The sequence below is a fragment of the Uloborus diversus genome, chromosome 10, assembly GCF_026930045.1.
Source record: "Uloborus diversus isolate 005 chromosome 10, Udiv.v.3.1, whole genome shotgun sequence".
Taxonomy (NCBI): domain Eukaryota; kingdom Metazoa; phylum Arthropoda; class Arachnida; order Araneae; family Uloboridae; genus Uloborus; species Uloborus diversus.
In genome coordinates, this window is record NC_072740.1 from 108,711,065 (window position 1) to 108,728,784 (window position 17,720).

The window sequence follows — 17,720 nt, forward strand, 5'->3', positions numbered from 1 at the left end:
CTTCCCCAAGTTATGTAAACTAAAGACTAACTACATGGAAGTAAAAAACATTTTCCCAACATCATATCTTGGGATAGCAAAATAAATTTCATAAATTTCTAAAGAGTCATTCCACGTCAAATCAACACAATTTGGAGCAATTTTAGGACGCACCGTCACAGATCTGGATGAAACTTGGTACATCAAGAGATTTAACCTAGTTATGAATGAAAACGCTAAAAAAAAAATTTTCTTTCTCCTCATTTAGCAGTTATTAATTATTGATTATTCAAATTTTTGTTAAAAAATGCTACACTTTGAGACTGTTAATCCTTGTTTTCTCAGAAACTATAAAAGATACAAGCCTGATATTGGTCTTGTTTTAAAGCTCTTTTAATCTGCTTCAATTTGATATGCAACTTAATGAAATTCAAAATTTTTTAATTTATAATTAAATTTAAATAAATTTTAAAATTTAAATTTCTCAAAAACGGACAATTTTAAAAATTTGAAAAAAATCACAAAATTACTTTGTGTTATCCTCTCACATCTCACTAAGTTTCATATTGGGATCTTAATGGGATCAGTTGATACAGGGAGGACAAGTTTCACATATCTGCCAAAATATGAGTTATTGTGCGGAATAGTTATTATTTTATGTGCAAAAAAAATAAATAAATAAATATGCTTCATACATGTTCACTTTTTTATGCAGAACTGTCTACTAGAAATGAAGTTTTTCTTAGCACGATTTGTTCCTGAAAAATAACTCATTAATGAAAATATTAATCATCTAAATCTCATTTTATTGAGAAAAAAAAATTAAAAAGAAATAAAATTTTAAAATAGGAAACGAAGAAAGGGAAAAAAAGGAAAATATTTTCTCTTAGGATGTGAACTTAAAATAATCCACTACAAATTCAGATCTGAAACAGTAAGCTACCCTTTTCACCCCCTTTGCTAACAAAATGAAACAGACTGGGGGTGGCTATTGAGAATGAGATCCAATGGTTCGTTCTGCCTCACTGTTTTTTTTTCCACCTTTCACTGGTTTGGGATTGACAAATTTTTCAACATGTTTTATGTTTTTGCTTGTGGAGTTCAGTCAGCAGTACCGTAAAATCTCAAAAGCACCCCCCCCCCCCTTTAGTTTCAAAAGATAACTTACTAATTCCAAAAAAAGGGGGGGGGGGTTATAATCAAATTTTGTTTTTGTAAAATTTGCCAAAATAATTGTTTGTAGCAATATTAATTTTAGAGTACACAAAATAAATAAGTAAATAATAGTTACTATTAATATTAAAGAAAAGGGAGAAATGAATTAATAAAAGCTTGTCATAATTTTATGGCATGGGGGCGACAATATTTTTTTGAAAGAAAGGATTTTGCACCTTAAGTTACCAAAACCCCTTCCAAAAATAATCAAAAGCAGTACACTCACATGAACTTCTTTTGTAACACATATGAACTGAACAAAAAGAAAAGTGCCCTTGCATCAAAAGGCGTCTAGACTTTTGGAAGGAATAAAACTGAAACTATTTTTTTTTTTTGCAAGATCCTTTTTTTTTTTTAAGTCATAGTGTTTTCTTTTCTTCTTGTTGTCTTCTTTTAGAAAAGAAAACCAGCACATGAAGAGGGAAACTAAACCTCTAGAAATGCTTGCCAAATAGAGCATAAAATGTTCATTTTTATTTATTTATTTGGGGAAGGGTGAAGGGATGAAGATGATCTGAAAATTTTTAGGAGAGGGGAGGGGGAGGGTATATTTGGGATTACAAAATGATCCTTCCACAAAAAAGGGGGGGGGGGATAGAGGGATTCTTTCTGGTGTTTATAATACTTTCTTGTTCTGTAATACACAATTCCTGTTGAAACTATCTTCAGTCAGCATTCAAGCCTTGTCTTCTGCTGTGCAAACTTCATTTCTTTAACTTTCAGTTATTTTATTTCATTTCCATTATTATTTTAATTTCATTCAATTTTAAAGTAGGTGTAAGACATTAGAAGGTTTTACATTACTATTAGCAGCTCATTTATAGTTTCCTGTGCTAATTTAATAACTTAGAATAATATTTGAGTAATCCATCAGAAAGGTATTTTGTCCAAAATGCAGAAACTTTGATATATGTAAAACTTGTCCTCCCTGTATCATCTGATCCCATTAAGATCCCAATATGAAACTTGGTAATATGCTAGAGGATAACACAAAGTAATTTTGTAAATTTTTTCAGAATTTTAAAATTGTCCATTTTTAAGAAATTAAAATTTTAAAATTTAATTTAATTAAATTTTAAAATTATTATTTTTTGATTTTATCAAGTTGCACATCAAATTAAAGCACATTAAAAGAGCTTCAAAACAAGACCAATTTCAAGCATGTATCTGTTATAGTTTCTGAGAAAATGAGATTTAACCGTCTCAAAGTGTGGCATTTTTTGATGAAAATTTGAATAATTAATATTTAATAACTTTTGAATGAGGTGAAAGAAATTTTTTTTTTAGCATTTTCATTCATAACTGGGCTAAATCTCTTCATGTACCAAGTTTCATCCAGTTCTGTGACGGTCCGTCCTAAACCGTGTGATGATCTGACACGGAATGACCCTAAAGCTAGGTACATTCATGTTTAGAAATACTGAAAATTTAAGACAAAATTTCTGGAGGTTGATGTAGAAACTGTGAAGACTTTTGAGCTTGTATAGATTTTGAAGTATGAGCACTAGATACAGAATCAGTTGGAATTACTTTTGATTTCTGTAATTTGTGCCAAGTATCACCCAATGCTTTAGCAAAATGATCATCAACTGTAAAATAATTTTAAAAAAAGAATAGTTAACAATAATGTAGGTAGAATTTCTTTTCATATAAGAAAAATTATGCTAAACATAATTGTCAAGAAAATAATGTACTATTTTTTAAAGGATTTGCATAAGCAGTAAAAGGTTAACTATGAGCAGAAAGAAAGTGGGAAATAGACTTGAATTAAACAAATAATACAATAAATGGCATACACATCTCTAAGTCAGAAGAAACTCCTTATAATGGGAAAAGTTTTCAAAGTTTGAGATGCAGAGCAGTGATCATGGAGGTTTCTTGGTATCCAGTATTTCAATATCTTTTCTCATTAAAAAGATACTTTATAACCCAGAAACTTGTATGCCTTAAGAAAGAACCCTTTTTCTATGTAATGAAGTGTGAGCTTAAGGAAAAAAAGTCATCCAAGAAAAGCAACATGGTGTAGCAGAAGGCTGTTTAAAGAGTAAAAACATTGAGATTAATAAAACAAACAAAGGAAAATGAAACCATAAAGCCGAAGTTTATTACATAATCCCATCAAGAAAAAACAGTTAAGTAATACATTTCTAAAAAATCCATTAAACAATAAATATTGTGATATAAATGAAGCCACTTCTGAATAAATTAGTAATAAATTTACTGTTGGGAAAAATTATGTAACAAAGCAATTGTAAGCATTTGGAGAGACAAAATGAAACAGATTGAAGGAAATCTATGCTAATAATATAAAGCATTAGAGTTTGTTTGAATGCGCTTATTTCAGGAACTGCTAGTTCAAATTGAAAAAATCATTTTGTGTTAAATAGTCTATTTTTTGAGGAAGGCTATAGGCTATATAATATCACACTATGACTAATAGGAATGGAGCAGCAATTAATTGAATTTAAATCCATAATAATCATGGTACACCTTTTGTTGCATCAATAGCTTGAACTTTTGTTGCCCAAATAGCTCAGTCGGTAAAGAGCTTGGCCAGCAACGCTGGGTCTCGGGTTTGAACTCGGCTGCCGGCGGGAAGATTTTCAGCATTTATTACTTGGCTCATTTAAAAATTAATTTAAAATCAAGGGTTTACATTTTTTTTTTTTTTTTTTTGACTCTCTTATTTAAACGAAAACATCGATGTGGATAAGGGTGTGTAATTTTTTACAATATTAATATCATAGCGTGATGTACTTAATGATGAATGTACTAGTTTTTTACTACATTGTTATCTTATTAACGCCGGTCACAGCTAAAAATAAAGAGTATAAATTGTTTCTCAATATTATTACTGGACCAGGCAATGCTGGGTATGTTTGCTAGTATTGTTATAATTAGTTGATCACAAAACATGTAAGCCAAATTAAAAAAAAATAAAAATAAGAAAATGTACAGCCACAGAACTTTAGAATAGGAAAACCGAATAGGAATAGAAATAGGATCAGAAACCAACTATACACTCCTGCTTGTGAAAAATGCAACACCACAAAAGATTTACGCGAGTGAGCTGCAGGGATGAGAGTGGTCAAAGAGCAAAAAGGAGGAAATCCAAAAAAATTTCGTAAAAGGGATGATATCCAAAGAAATTTTGTGAAAGGGATGATATCCAAAAGCGCATCAAAATAGAACCTGGAAGGCATGATATTCAAATATTCAATAAAAAAATGGCTAATTTTTACCAGTTTTAAAGGTAATACATATTTAATTAATTAAAAGTAATAATTTTGTACGATTTGTAACATTTTTTGGTTTATTCCTAAATAAATTAAATTTTGAAAAAGAGGCAACAATTTCTAACCCTTGAGTTCTTGAACAAAGGGTTGGGGGAGTCAGAGGTCAATCTTGGCTGCATCACACAATAGTGGCAATTTTTCATATTTTTTCGAGAAAAATACATTTTTTCAATAAAAACATTTGAGTTTATAGTGTTAAACGAGTGAGAACATAAATTTTAAAAGTAGGTCCGTTTATAAAGTAAAAATTCACAACAGAGAGAAAAATCGAAAATTTCTTTAAGTGGTGGAATATACTTTTCATAGTAAGAATTGAAAACAAATAAATATATATGTATATAAAGGATTGGTTATCTTTTTCCTTGCATTGGAACCCAAAATTTGTCCTTAAAAACTTCCTACTACAATTTCGGAATCAAAGGAACAACTTGCAGCCACCTCATTTAATCATGAAGTCTCAAAACTTTTAACAGGCTGTAAAGCCTAAACGGTTTAAGATCCACTATAGATACTTTTTACACTTTCTTAAATACACAAAAAAAGTAACCATGCCAAGTTTCAATAAAATTCGAGACTGTGGCTGCTATGCCACTTTTTTTGATTGACTTTTGCATTTTTTCACAAATAAATTAAAGAAATAAAAATATCATTGAAATGATGAATAAAATAAGCAGATATAGGGTAGCATATAGTGAAAAAACACCCAACATTAGAAATAATTGAAATACTTGCAGGATGCAAAAAGATTGAAATCTCAAACGAGGCATGCAAATTTCGGTGCAGCACGTGTTTGACATCGTTGGCACGATTCCAAAACATACGTTTTTGGGAGATATCGCGGAGGATGAAGATTCGAAGGAGAAAAATAGAAAGCATAAGAAATCGGGGACTGAAAATTTAAAAAAATCGTTTTTCCCCCTAAGTTTTGAGAAAAATAAGGCCTGAAAGAGGCAAAAAAGGAGGAAATGGAGGAAATGTTTTAAAAGTCAACAGAAAAAGCCGGAATTCAGACAAAAGCGGGAAAAATCTCATCCCTGGAGCTGAAAATTGCAGGAAATGTAAAGTAGGGCATGATATGCAAATGATTAGAATCACAGACTGGTAGTGCATGCGTATGCTGAGCAGCACTCTCTGAACGGCAGATCGAACCGAATCTAAATAGATGGCTGTAGCGAGGGGTGTGTGATTATCGGTGGTTATATGCTAGAGTAAACGTTAACTGAATCTTTATTATGCCTCTTTAACGAAAGAAAGCGAAATTTCAGCAAATTTCGGAGTTTGAACAGGGCAGAATCGTCAGCCTTCGTGAAGCTGGATTGTCTTACCGTGCAGTAGCCGCTCGTGTGCAGCGTAGGGTCGGACAGCTCGGAAATCCGGGAGTGGACCCCGAAATATGACGTCAGCTTGCGATGGTAGACACCTGGTGTCTATGGCGTTGACGAACCGCACAGCTTCTTCTAGACAATTGGCAGCACAGTGGTCAACAGCTACAGGTGTTTCATTGTGTGCTTCATCAATTCGGAGACGTTTGCTGCAGCGTGGGCTGCGCGCAAGGATTCCTTTATACAGAATTCCTCTCACGCAAAACCATCGCCGCCTGCAGCTACAATGGGCCAATGTGCATAGGAGCTGGCATGCTGATTGGCAGCAGGTCATCTATTCTGATGAATCCTGCTTCAATTTGTGACACCATGATAGCCGAATTCGTGGCAGGCACTACGCCGGTGAATGGCACATTCCGGAGTGCAATATTGAATGCCACAGTGGACAAACACCCGGAGTTATGGTCTGGGATGCCATAGCATATCATGGACGATCACAATTGCTACAAATTGTGGGCAATTTGAGCAGTACCTGATAGATAAACAAAGTTTTACAGCCCCAAGCTATTCCTTTCCTGCAAGGATTGCCAGGGGCTGTATTCCAGCAGGATAATGTCCGTCCACATGTCACCGGGACTGTCAAATCCAACCTTGATTCGCAGCAGGTACAGCTTCTTCCTTGGCCTGCATATTCCCCGGACATGTCACCAATTGAGCATGTGTGGGATTTTGTCGGGCGGCGTCTTGATCGTGATCCTCGTTCTGTTGCTTGGACAGACGAACTTTGGTTGCACATACTAACAATATGGAATACTCTTCCGCAGGCAGATATTCAAACATTGTTTCACTCTATGCCGAGTCGTGTAGCAGCTCTTATTGCGGCACGTGGTGGCCACACAAAATACTAATTTCTATCTCTTTTTATTGTTTGTTTGGTTTGAAAATGCAATCATTTATTTGTATCATTACCACTCAATTGTGTATTGAATTTCTTTCAACTATGATGCTTCCTTCATGGTGTTGTAATTTTCACAAACAGGAGAGTAGAAATAGAAGCCAAACTGAAGAAAAATACAGTATTACAGTAAGTTATTAATTCAAATAGACTGGTTCTTCAGAATGTGGAAAGATTTCCAAAGGCATGTTTGGATAGTTCAAAGAAAAATGAAATAAAGTGGTTGGAATCCCTACAGTGATGAGCAGCAATGCTAAACCTATTTAGCTGTTTTTTCCCACATAATTTTGATGCACTTTCAAGCAAAATTTTTAAGAATGTCACCTCTGTCCAATGTATAGGACAATGCATTAATTTCATGACCACAGTTGTGATTAATTTTATAAATTCCACAACAATTAAGAGGATTCATAGAATCTTTTATAGAAGGAAAGAAAATTTATTAATTAGAGAAAACACCACTTGGCAAATAAAATAGTTAAAACTATTTCTTCGTCTGTTAAGTCTGTTCATTCTATTCTTTTGAATATTATTATCTTGGTTATTCTTTCTATTGCTAATTGTACCACATTTTATGCTTTACTCGAAGTACATAAAGCTGGTTCTCCTTTCAGGCTGATTGGTTCCAATAATGGTACAACTCCTTATAAAACTTCAAAATATTTGGTCTCTGTGTTTTCTCTTCTTAGAGCTCATAATTTATTTACATTTAAAATTTCTATCGATTTTGTCAAAAAAATTCATAATTTCATTCCAAATAATTTTTTAACGGCTTCTTTATTAACAAACGTACTGGTTGAGGGAATTACATTTTACCGATAAGGAAATAGAGGATTCAATTTTCCTTACTCGTACCTGTTAAGACAATGTTCTTCTATTTTAATGGTAAATTTCATACTAGGTTAGATGGTTTAGCTATGGGGAACCAAATTAGCCACATTCTTGCTGAGATTTACATGCATTGCTTTAACTCGTTCAGGATGGTAGCCCGCAGAAGATAGTGCCACAACCACAATTAAACTCCACAAATTCAAATATTCAATTCTCTTGTGAAAAAGAACTGAATCGATTCTGCGGAATCTAACTGCCTTCTATTACTCAATGCTTTTATTTCTTGAACTGAATCTGGTGACACCAGGGTTTATCACTAACTTTTTGCGGTTTTGTTACCTCCATATAGTTTATTGGGCTCACTTACCAAATCAAAAATATTCAGCTTTTAACATTTTTTTTAAATCAGCCAATGAATATTTGTTCTTCACCTAAGCTTCCTTATACGGAACTTAAGTACCAAAGAGCTGTGGCTATTGATAGGGACTAACTGTCCCCACCTCAATTGATTTTATTTATTAAAAGAAATCCAAAAAATCTCAAAAGAATATTCTTAATAGAACTTTTAACACTCTTTCTTTAAACGTTACAATTGCTTCGGTACATAATTTTCCCCAACAATAAATTTATTGCTAACTTATTCAGAAGTGGTTTCATTATACGACAATATTTGTTGTTTTTTCTATTTTTGTTTTTGAAAATGTGTTACGTAACTTTTTTTAAACGGAATTATGTAATAAATTTCAGCTCATTTGCTTCATTTTGCTTTGTTTATGTTGTTAATCTCCAAATGTTTACAATTTGGACTGTCTTCTGTTCCATCTCATTGTTTTTCTCCCTATACTTGCATGTTAGCACAGGGCACATGCGAACATGGTATGTTTCACTATGATAACTGCAAGCAAAAAATCTTGAAAAATTCTCAAGTAATGGCAGTACCAACCCTACTTTTTGACTAAACTTTTTGACCAATGAATCAGTTTATGTTTCTGTGGTGAAAAGGCCTTTGTTTTAGCAGTTACTGTGCATTATTTTATCACTGTCTTCTTAACATTAAACTATATTTTAAACTAACTGATAAGCTAAACTTAATTTTTGCAAATCATTAAAAGAATATTGAAGAAAATTTAGGACTATGTTTAAGCTTTTTTATTAAACTAAGAATTATTGATTTTTGCAAGTTAGTTCTAAGATAGATGATGGAGCACTTGTGAACATAATATCTAAGAGCATATGTGAACAGTTTCTATGTCTTCTACATAATATTTATATTAGTGTAGGGTAGTATAATTGTTAAAAAAATGTGTAAATATTTGAATTATTTTTCTACAATCAGTTTGTAAACGTAGTTAATTAATGCTATCATTAAATATTCATTTTGTTTATTATTATATTACAAAACTTTTGGTCAACAATTCAGTGTTATTTACTACTCTCAGGGTGGGGGGGGGGTGACAAAATATTTTCACCTTATTAAAAAGTGAAGTTTAAAATACATTATCATACTCTGTCTGAAGCTTAAAAGCAATATATTATAAAACTAAACTTTAGATTAAAAATACTCTTTGAACCATGTAGCATTATTAATTAATATATGACAGTGAACAATTATATATTTGCAAAAAAAATATTTTCTTTATGACACAATTACTGTACAATTTGAACTGACTCAATATTGGTTACAAATCTTTTAATGTAATTGGTATACACATAGTGTTTTATATTAAATTTTTGGATGAAATATGAAGCTTGTCCAGCAATTTTAACTGTGTTCATATGTGTCCCAGGTTTGTTTGCATGTTCATCCCTACAGAGGCATATGTGAGCAAATGAAGACATTTTTTTCCCACATACTATAAAGTTTTTTAAAAAAAATTAATCTCAAAAACTTCCAAGGCAGGAAGAAAAGACTATTCAATCATTGGGATATTTTTGCTCTGAGAAATGAAATTGAAAAATAAAGAAATGAAAAAAAAATGTTCACGTAGGCCCCCATTTCCCCTATCAATATATTGCATCCCACGGTGGTAATCCTTGTTATTCTATGACTATATTTATATTTCAAATATTTCTACTGTACTTATTAGATTTGAAAATGAAAAATGTGATGCCCAATTGCCATTATAAATAACTTGTATTCTAAAAATGGTGTTTTAAAACTTGAAGAAAAAACAGAAAATAAAAGATGATAGAAAAGCATGTTTATCAATTAGTAATATTTAAATGTTTAGAATTTTAAACACATGTAACAGTGTATTAGAAGCTTAATTTTAAAAAAATGCTGGTCCTCCGGATCAGCAAGTAGTAAGATACACTTGTCCACTAAAAATTTTGCATGAAATGTTTTTACATCAACTTGAATGTATTTTTCTTAAGTTATTTATAATTCAAGAAATTTACATAACATAGGTTAACACTTTTACTTCCAAGAAAACACAAACTTTTTGAAATGTAGATAATCTAATTAGAAATTCAAATAATATAAAATTATTTGACTGAACAATTTTCTACCACTGATTCTGATGACCACTTGCACATTGCAGTCAATTTGGCTTTTGTTTTGGCCAGCAGACCACCAATGATTTTGAGTACCTGTGATTATTATCACTCAATTCCTTTTATTTCATTTGAATGTGTAGATTTTAATTTCTCATTTATTTTGCCTGTGCTTTCATAGATCAAAAGTATCTCATTATAAATGAATAAGTACTACACTGCTGCTCAATTAATTCCCTCTCCCTAACATAAAAAATCATAGGTTACTAAAATATATGAGTTATAATTTTTTAAAAAAAACTATGTTACGAAACATCAACCTTTCAAATATTCCAGTTTTTGATCAATGCATTACTGCTAGCAGTAACATAATATTGAAAATCAATGTTTGAAGCAGAGATGGTTTGTCATCCATTTGTGTTACATTTCTTCTACAGTAGAGCTGTTATAAGCTATCAGCAGTAAATTTGATGGGGGGGGGGGAATCTTACAGATTGATTCTTCTATTTTCTTTCTCAGTCATTATTTAAATAAAAGAGTAAATTAATCTAGAATACAATTAAAATTCATGGAGAGCAGTTATAATTTGTTAAAACAAGATTTTAATGATTTACTTTCAAAAATATTTCTATTTCAATGACTCTGAAACCAAATATTGTATATACAAATATGAAAAATACACACCTGTAATTGAAACACTGTTTGGTGCAGATTTTGAAAAGATCTGTTGATAGTCTTTGCCCAAAGATCGACGAAAATGCTCATCAATCACAGGATCACAGGAACCTAAAATTGAATAATAATGCTAAAATATACATTAACTAAACATTTTACTAGGCATTCAGAAAACCTTAAAGCCACAATAACCCTAGAACAAAGAATAATGCTACAATATTTCTCTTAAGTACATTTGCATAATATTTAAAAAATTGAATTCTTCCAAAGCATCTTAAGTCTGGAAATTGTTTTCTCTTGTATATTTTTTTTATTCAACATTTTTATTGTCTCAGTTTAATTTTTTTGAAAAAACACTCCTTGCTAAGCTAAAATCTGTCCTAAATCTAATTCATACATGCTGCATCTCTGTATCTCATTATCAACAAGATGAAAACCTATGAACTGATAAAAATTTCCTACTCAGTGATATGAAATGATCCAATATATAAAAAAGTCATGCGTCTGATGCAAACTGCATGCAGACAGAGTACATGACGTAACTTACTGAATGCAAGATAAGTTGAAATCTTATTGATTCTTCTTGGGTATTTGCTAGCTGTTTTGCAAAACTTTTGCAGAAACCAATTGTGTATGAGTCAAAATTGACTTGTGTTACTTTACATTTCAGTGTGTAAGTTACCTTGCACTAATACTCTTCCTTTTCATGTCCCTTTCACACACATATGTTTTCTATGGTGCAGAGAGATATATATGAAAGCACAGCTATAACTAATTTATATTTTGCACTAAGCACCTGTCACTATTGCATCATGAAAAACTTTTAACAACATGGATTAAACTGTGAATTAATAATTTTAGCAAAGAAATCATAGGCAATGCTTTTGCAAATTAGAGTGGATTGCAAATAAGCAAAGTAGAACAGTAAACTTATATCAGACATTATTTTCAACAAATTCTTTGGTATAAATACTTGAACAGTAGCTAAATTTAAGAAAGCTTAAGACATATCACTTTATATATGACACACTGACAAATATAAAGGTGAGTTTTTTTGACCATAGGAAAATTGAGAAAAAGCTTATCCAATAACTGTGGAAGAATTAAAAGTTTTTTGCAAATACAGTTGGCTCTCTGTTTAACGACACTTTATTTAACGATTTTCTCTATTTAAAGACAGCTTTTCATGGTCATGGTTGCTCCATTGTAGTTTTAAAAGCATTCTATTTAAGGACAATTTTTTGTGGTCCCTTGAAAGTCGTTGAAAAAAGAGTCAACTGTACTTTCAGTTTAATTAAAGAAAGGTACAAGATGCATTCTCATTTTTCTGTGCTTGAATTGTTTTTTTTTTCAATAAAGCTAATAAATTAAAACACAAGCAAAACCAACAAATATTTTGAGATGAAACAAAATCTGTCTTCTTGGTGTGGGTTTGAGTTGTAATAACATGAATGAGCAAAATTCATTGACTTATCTTATAATATCTAGTAGTGTAAAAGTTGCCAGCACTTTTTTCTTTTTGAAAAATCACTTGGATATTCTCTCTTATGTACATTTTACTTATACACCTTTTCCTCATGGTCCCTTATGTCTGCATATGTAAACAGTATGTGTACTTTCAACAATCAGATGGGTTATAAAGTGGAAATTGAAGCATTCAAATAACATGGATGACTGTGAGCAAAAAAAAAGAAAGAAAGAAACGCGAAAAAATAAACCACGTAAAGCAAGAGAAGAGACATTTAAAAATTAAGTTGTACGAAAATGAGTACCTGAAACAATTTCTCTTCAATGCCATGGTCTTGCAGATTTTATTTCAATATTCACTTTATTTTAAATAAAGTGATCTATTTAATAATTTATAAATCTATTTAATAATATTAAATAGAGAAGAAACATTTAAAAATTAAGTTGTACGAAAATGAGTACCTGAAACAATTTCTCTTCGATGCCCTGGTCTTGCAGATTTTATTTCATTATTCACTTTATTGTTTTGGAAATCAGCTTTGCTAGTATCATTGTCAATATTAGAATTGGAGTCACTGACATTTGCTTTGCATACATGATGAGCTGAATCCGTCAAGTTACATTGAGTTCTTAATAATGCTGAAGCACATGTTATCACAGATGGTCTGAATTGTTGTTGAAGAATACTTTGACTTTCATTGGATGTTTGAGCATCTTGTAGACGTTTTTTACTCATATCTAATGGTTGATCATAATCCTGCTCAAAATTTGGTGTGGGAGGGGAAAAACGAAAAGCATTAAATGAATTATTATTTCTTTCACTTCCAAGAGGGGATGAAGGTGATGAGCTAATGCAAGTAGAAGTTTTATATGGAGATGCTAAAACAGGAGAATGTTCTTGAGAGACACTGTCTGGAGATGATGATACAGATCTGTCTGAGAAGCATTTTTCTGCTTCAGTTTCACTACTGAAAATAAGAAAATATAATCAACACAATTTACAAAATATGTATTACAAATTTAAGAAATATCAAATAATTGGTAACGTTTTCAAACATACAAAGGTAAGTCAATTAAAGTACTGGCCTTACACAGCATTTAATGACTGATTGCTGAGAAAAACTCCAACCAACATACTATGCATACATACAGGGTGTTCCGTTTTAATCTGCAAGACCTTTATTTTCGCAACCGTTAGTCCTAGGTGTATACTTCCAACTGCAAAAATGTTCAAAATCAGATGCAGAGTTAAGATATTGAAAGTTTGAAGCAAAAATAAAAATGAGACAAAAAATACAATATTTAACTTTTTATACGAGCCCCAGGTCCCCTAACTTATATTTATGGAAATGATCTCTATTGAAAGATATTACTGACACAAAAAACTTGACATTTGTGCGACCAAAACTCAGGGAGATATTTCAGTTTAAAGTTTTAAAGGACCATACAAAAGATGAGATTGGAACTTAACGCCCTCTCAGAAGAATGACAGGTCGTCAAAGTAAGAAAAACAAGATATTTATATTTTTCATTGCTATTCAAAAATAAATGCAAATGTTATGCCGTCATACGCAAAAACACACGACCTCGAACAATTTGAAAAATCTTTCTATGCACAAGTATACTTTTAAACACATGTTAACTACTATGTTTCCCCCCAAAAAGCGTTATTGACAGTGAGTGAAAAGTGGTGTAAGTCACAAAATGCTGCGTTTCATATCTCGGTGAATATTGGTCGTACTAATTTCAAATTTTTTGTGTTGGAATTCTTTTTCAATGGAGATTATTCCCCTAAGTACAAGTTAGAGGACAAGGGGCCCATATAAAAAGTTAAATTTTGTATTTTTTGACTTATTTTTATTTTTACTTCAAACTTTCAATATCTTAACTCTGCATCTGATATTGAACATTTTTGCAATTGGAAGTATACATCTAGGACTAACAGTTGCATAAATAAAGGTCTTGCAGGTTAAAACGGAACACCCTGTATATACTGCTGTGGGCAGGTAAGCGGCAGTATCTGCAGAAATTAGTTTTTGAGATATTTGAAGAAATGTGTTCTGGATTCAATACTAACAATAGGGAAGCATTGGACTTTGACGTCCTTTCACACTTTTTTTTCAGAGGAAACCAAATAAGCAAGCTTGTACAGTAAAGCTAACGTAAAATAGATGACAAATGTGCAAAAAAATGCAAAATGAAAAAGCTGCAGTTACTGCTCTTTACCTGCCCATGGCAGTATGAAGGAACAGAGGCACATGTATAAAATAAGTTCACCTCGAACCAATAAAGGTTTTACTTGGATCAAAGTTCCCAATATTACTATTCTCTACATAAGTGTAATATTAACTTTATAAATCTATATACTGCCTACCTCAATTTAATGCCACTATAGAATCTGATCATATAGTGGCATGATGTTAGATTTTTGACTGTATATGTAAGCAATCAAATGCACTGTTGCACAATAAACCTTCTTTATGTACATTTAAACTCTCACTACAATAAAGTACCATTACTACAAATCTACACCAATCTTACATTTTACACAGATTTACAATTTTTTGCAAAAGAAATTTTCTGAAAATCCTTAAATGCATCTGTACAATTTGTTTCAACATACAAAATTATTTTCATGAAAATATTCTGATAAGCTAATTTTCCTTTAAAGCATGGATATGCTTTTTTTTTCAGGAGATTTTTGTTTCATTACTGAGCCATAGCAATACAGCTTCTCTCTCTCTCTCATCTATATTTTCTTGTTCAGTGTTCACTCTTCTGCAATTTCTTGGCACCGATTTTCATATAGGATGAGATTACCGCACAATTTTTTTAAATAGTTGTGCGCAATTAATGTCTTTTAATTCAAGCCTTTTATTTCTCTTAATAATGTTATAGTGTTCTACTATATTTGAGGCTTCAGCTATTGACTCAAGAGTTTCGAGTGTTACTATATCGCTAAATAGTTTCAAACATATGAAGTGATAGACACTAAAAGAAAGCATAAAATTGTAAACATGTTGCATGGCTACATTTAAGCAATAACAAACATAATCGTAATTCTCTTAATTTTAATTACATTCGTAAATTTAACCTGAAAATAAAAACTGAAAAAAAAATGGTTTCTTTTTTTTTAATTTAATATTTGTAATGTTATTGGCATCTGAACTTCCTAATTCAACATTCAATTGTAAATTTCAGTTTCTGCCTCTTGAAACCTGTATGAATTTCAGAGTTGTAAATTTTGAGAGAGTTGATTGCACATTAGAAACAGCAAGTTAGTTGGGAGAACAAAAAAAATTATTTTAATTAGGGATCATTATGCTTCCAGTAGGTATAACAAGGTAATTTTGTAATGTATATCATGCTGTGAGATTTTTTTTTTTTTTTTGAATAAAATGAGTAGGGTGAAAAAAAAGTGAGCTTTGGTATTTAAATAAAACATTCAAATAAGAAACATTCTACTGAGGCGCTCCCAGACTTAGATAAAATGAAAAGCTTTCTGTGAACAAATCTTAACTGGAAAATTTTCTGCCAACAATTATTTTGCCTAATTCACCTTTAATTTATATTAAAATATGAAAAAGGCAAAAAAAAAAAAAAAAAGCTTTGAAATTAGTTAAAAATACTTTTGCAATAACATATAACTTACTCTTACTTTTTCATCAACAGAAGAAAAGTACCTTAACAATTATTTTTTGCCCAATATCAATCACATGATCATTATTATTATTTTCATTTTATGGGGAAAAAATTCATGTCGTGTTGATCTGATAAAACATGAGCTGCATTCTTTTTACTTGAAAATTTCATAAAGATATTTGATTTTGTAAACAAATCAACAAAAACTACTTATTTGTTTAAAATTAAGTATTTCTGCAAAAAAAAAAAAAACATATTTCCATGCATATTATTTGTTTAAAAAGTTTTCAATTAATGAGGTGCATATTATACGCTGCCGCAGATGATCTGCTTTTTTTTCTCTCTCTTAACGCCAAATCAATGAAACTCAATTTGCAACAGGATTCACAAATAGAGACCCTTCCTTTTTTTTCACATAGCTTGAATTTTCCTCTTACGCGATTCAGGCTGTGTAAAATAAAAAACCATACAATCATATTAAAAGCAGTCTCCATTCGCAACCATTTACTCCTTTGTCTTTTAGTAATTAGCGTAGCATGAACACGATTTCAAGAATAAATCATTATTTTTTAGATTAACTTTGCACAAGATTTGAAAGAAACAAAAATAAAAAGTTTTTTTTTTTTTTTAATTTTTTTATTATTTTTTTTTTTTTAATAAAGTTATTAATTTTTAAAAAAAATCTGTAGGGTCAAATTTTTTCTGCAAATGGGGTTCGCACGTTCGTCTATACTATGCAGGACTTGGCACTCCAAATACCTACCTCGGTCAAAAAAAAATTCAATATTCAAAACAGAATAAGGATACATTTCTGAAAAAAGTGAAATTATACTAAGTTGTACATATGTATAACAGTATCTTACTTAAGTGGAGAAACATTGCTCTTCAATCTAAGACGGATGGGAGGAATAGTTGGAGAATCTCTGCGAACCTTATGTCTTTTCAACTTAAGTTCTCTTGTAGGAAGCTCTTTGAGAGACAAATCTCTGGTATCTAAAGACTCCATTGATCAAAACAAACCTACACAACAAAGAATTTTCACATTAGTTTAGTTTAAAAAAAAAGACTACATGATAGCCAATAACTGAGAGACATTTTAGAGAACTTAAACTACCATATGGGTATCAGGGCTCCCACTTACCACCCAAAAAATTTTCTGGAATGAACGTTTCATATTTCATGACACAATTCAGTAAATGATGAACAAAAAAAAACTCATTTTCTCTACAAGTAATACATTTTTTTTTAATTTTAAAAGAATTGAACGATGTAAACAACAATCAAATATGTATTGTAGTGTCAGAAACTGCTAGAAACAAAAACAGAACTAAAATATTCAGGAAAAACATGGATTATTAAGAAGCTGAAATATGATAAACATATCAAAAATACACAACTTATCAAAAAATTGCAAAAGGAATAAGAATAATACCAAAGAATAAGCTGAAGTAAGATTAGCCTTGGAACCTTGTGAAGAAGGGGCTCATCTTCCCCTGTAATGTAGTCCCTACTTCCTTCTATTTCTTTGGTAGTATTCTGTATTTGGTTTTCCCTTTTTTGATACTTTTTCCATCCGGCAATTTCTTGAGAAATTGTGTTATGTATTTTCATATTTTCATCATATTTCAGATTCTTGATAATTTGTTTTTCCGAGTTCACAAAAATATACATTTATTTTTCTTATACTATCGGACGAAAGTTCTGAGGAGTGCTTATGAGGAAAAACTTTTTTAAAAATTGCAGATGCGGCGCCGACAAATCGGCATCGAGTGCGGTGCATGCGCTTTTTATTTATTTTATTTTATTTATTGTTGTGTTAAGTGAAATTAAGTTATTTTGAAA

The 17,720-nt window shown here is 31.2% G+C and overlaps 1 protein-coding gene across 1 annotated transcript in view; it reads right to left on the reverse strand.

The window, feature by feature from the left end:
• Positions 1-2,622: 2,622 nt before the first annotated feature.
• Positions 2,623-17,720, reverse strand: part of LOC129231129 (uncharacterized) — a 72,571-nt gene continuing 57,473 nt past the window's right edge. The window contains exons 3-6 of the mRNA XM_054865376.1: positions 16,742-16,898; positions 12,699-13,204; positions 10,779-10,880; positions 2,623-2,783 (exon numbers count right to left, since the gene is read on the reverse strand). Coding sequence (XP_054721351.1) covers positions 2,623-2,783; positions 10,779-10,880; positions 12,699-13,204; positions 16,742-16,884 — 912 coding nt within the window. The 5' untranslated portion in view covers positions 16,885-16,898. The remainder of the gene's footprint in view (positions 2,784-10,778; positions 10,881-12,698; positions 13,205-16,741; positions 16,899-17,720) is intronic.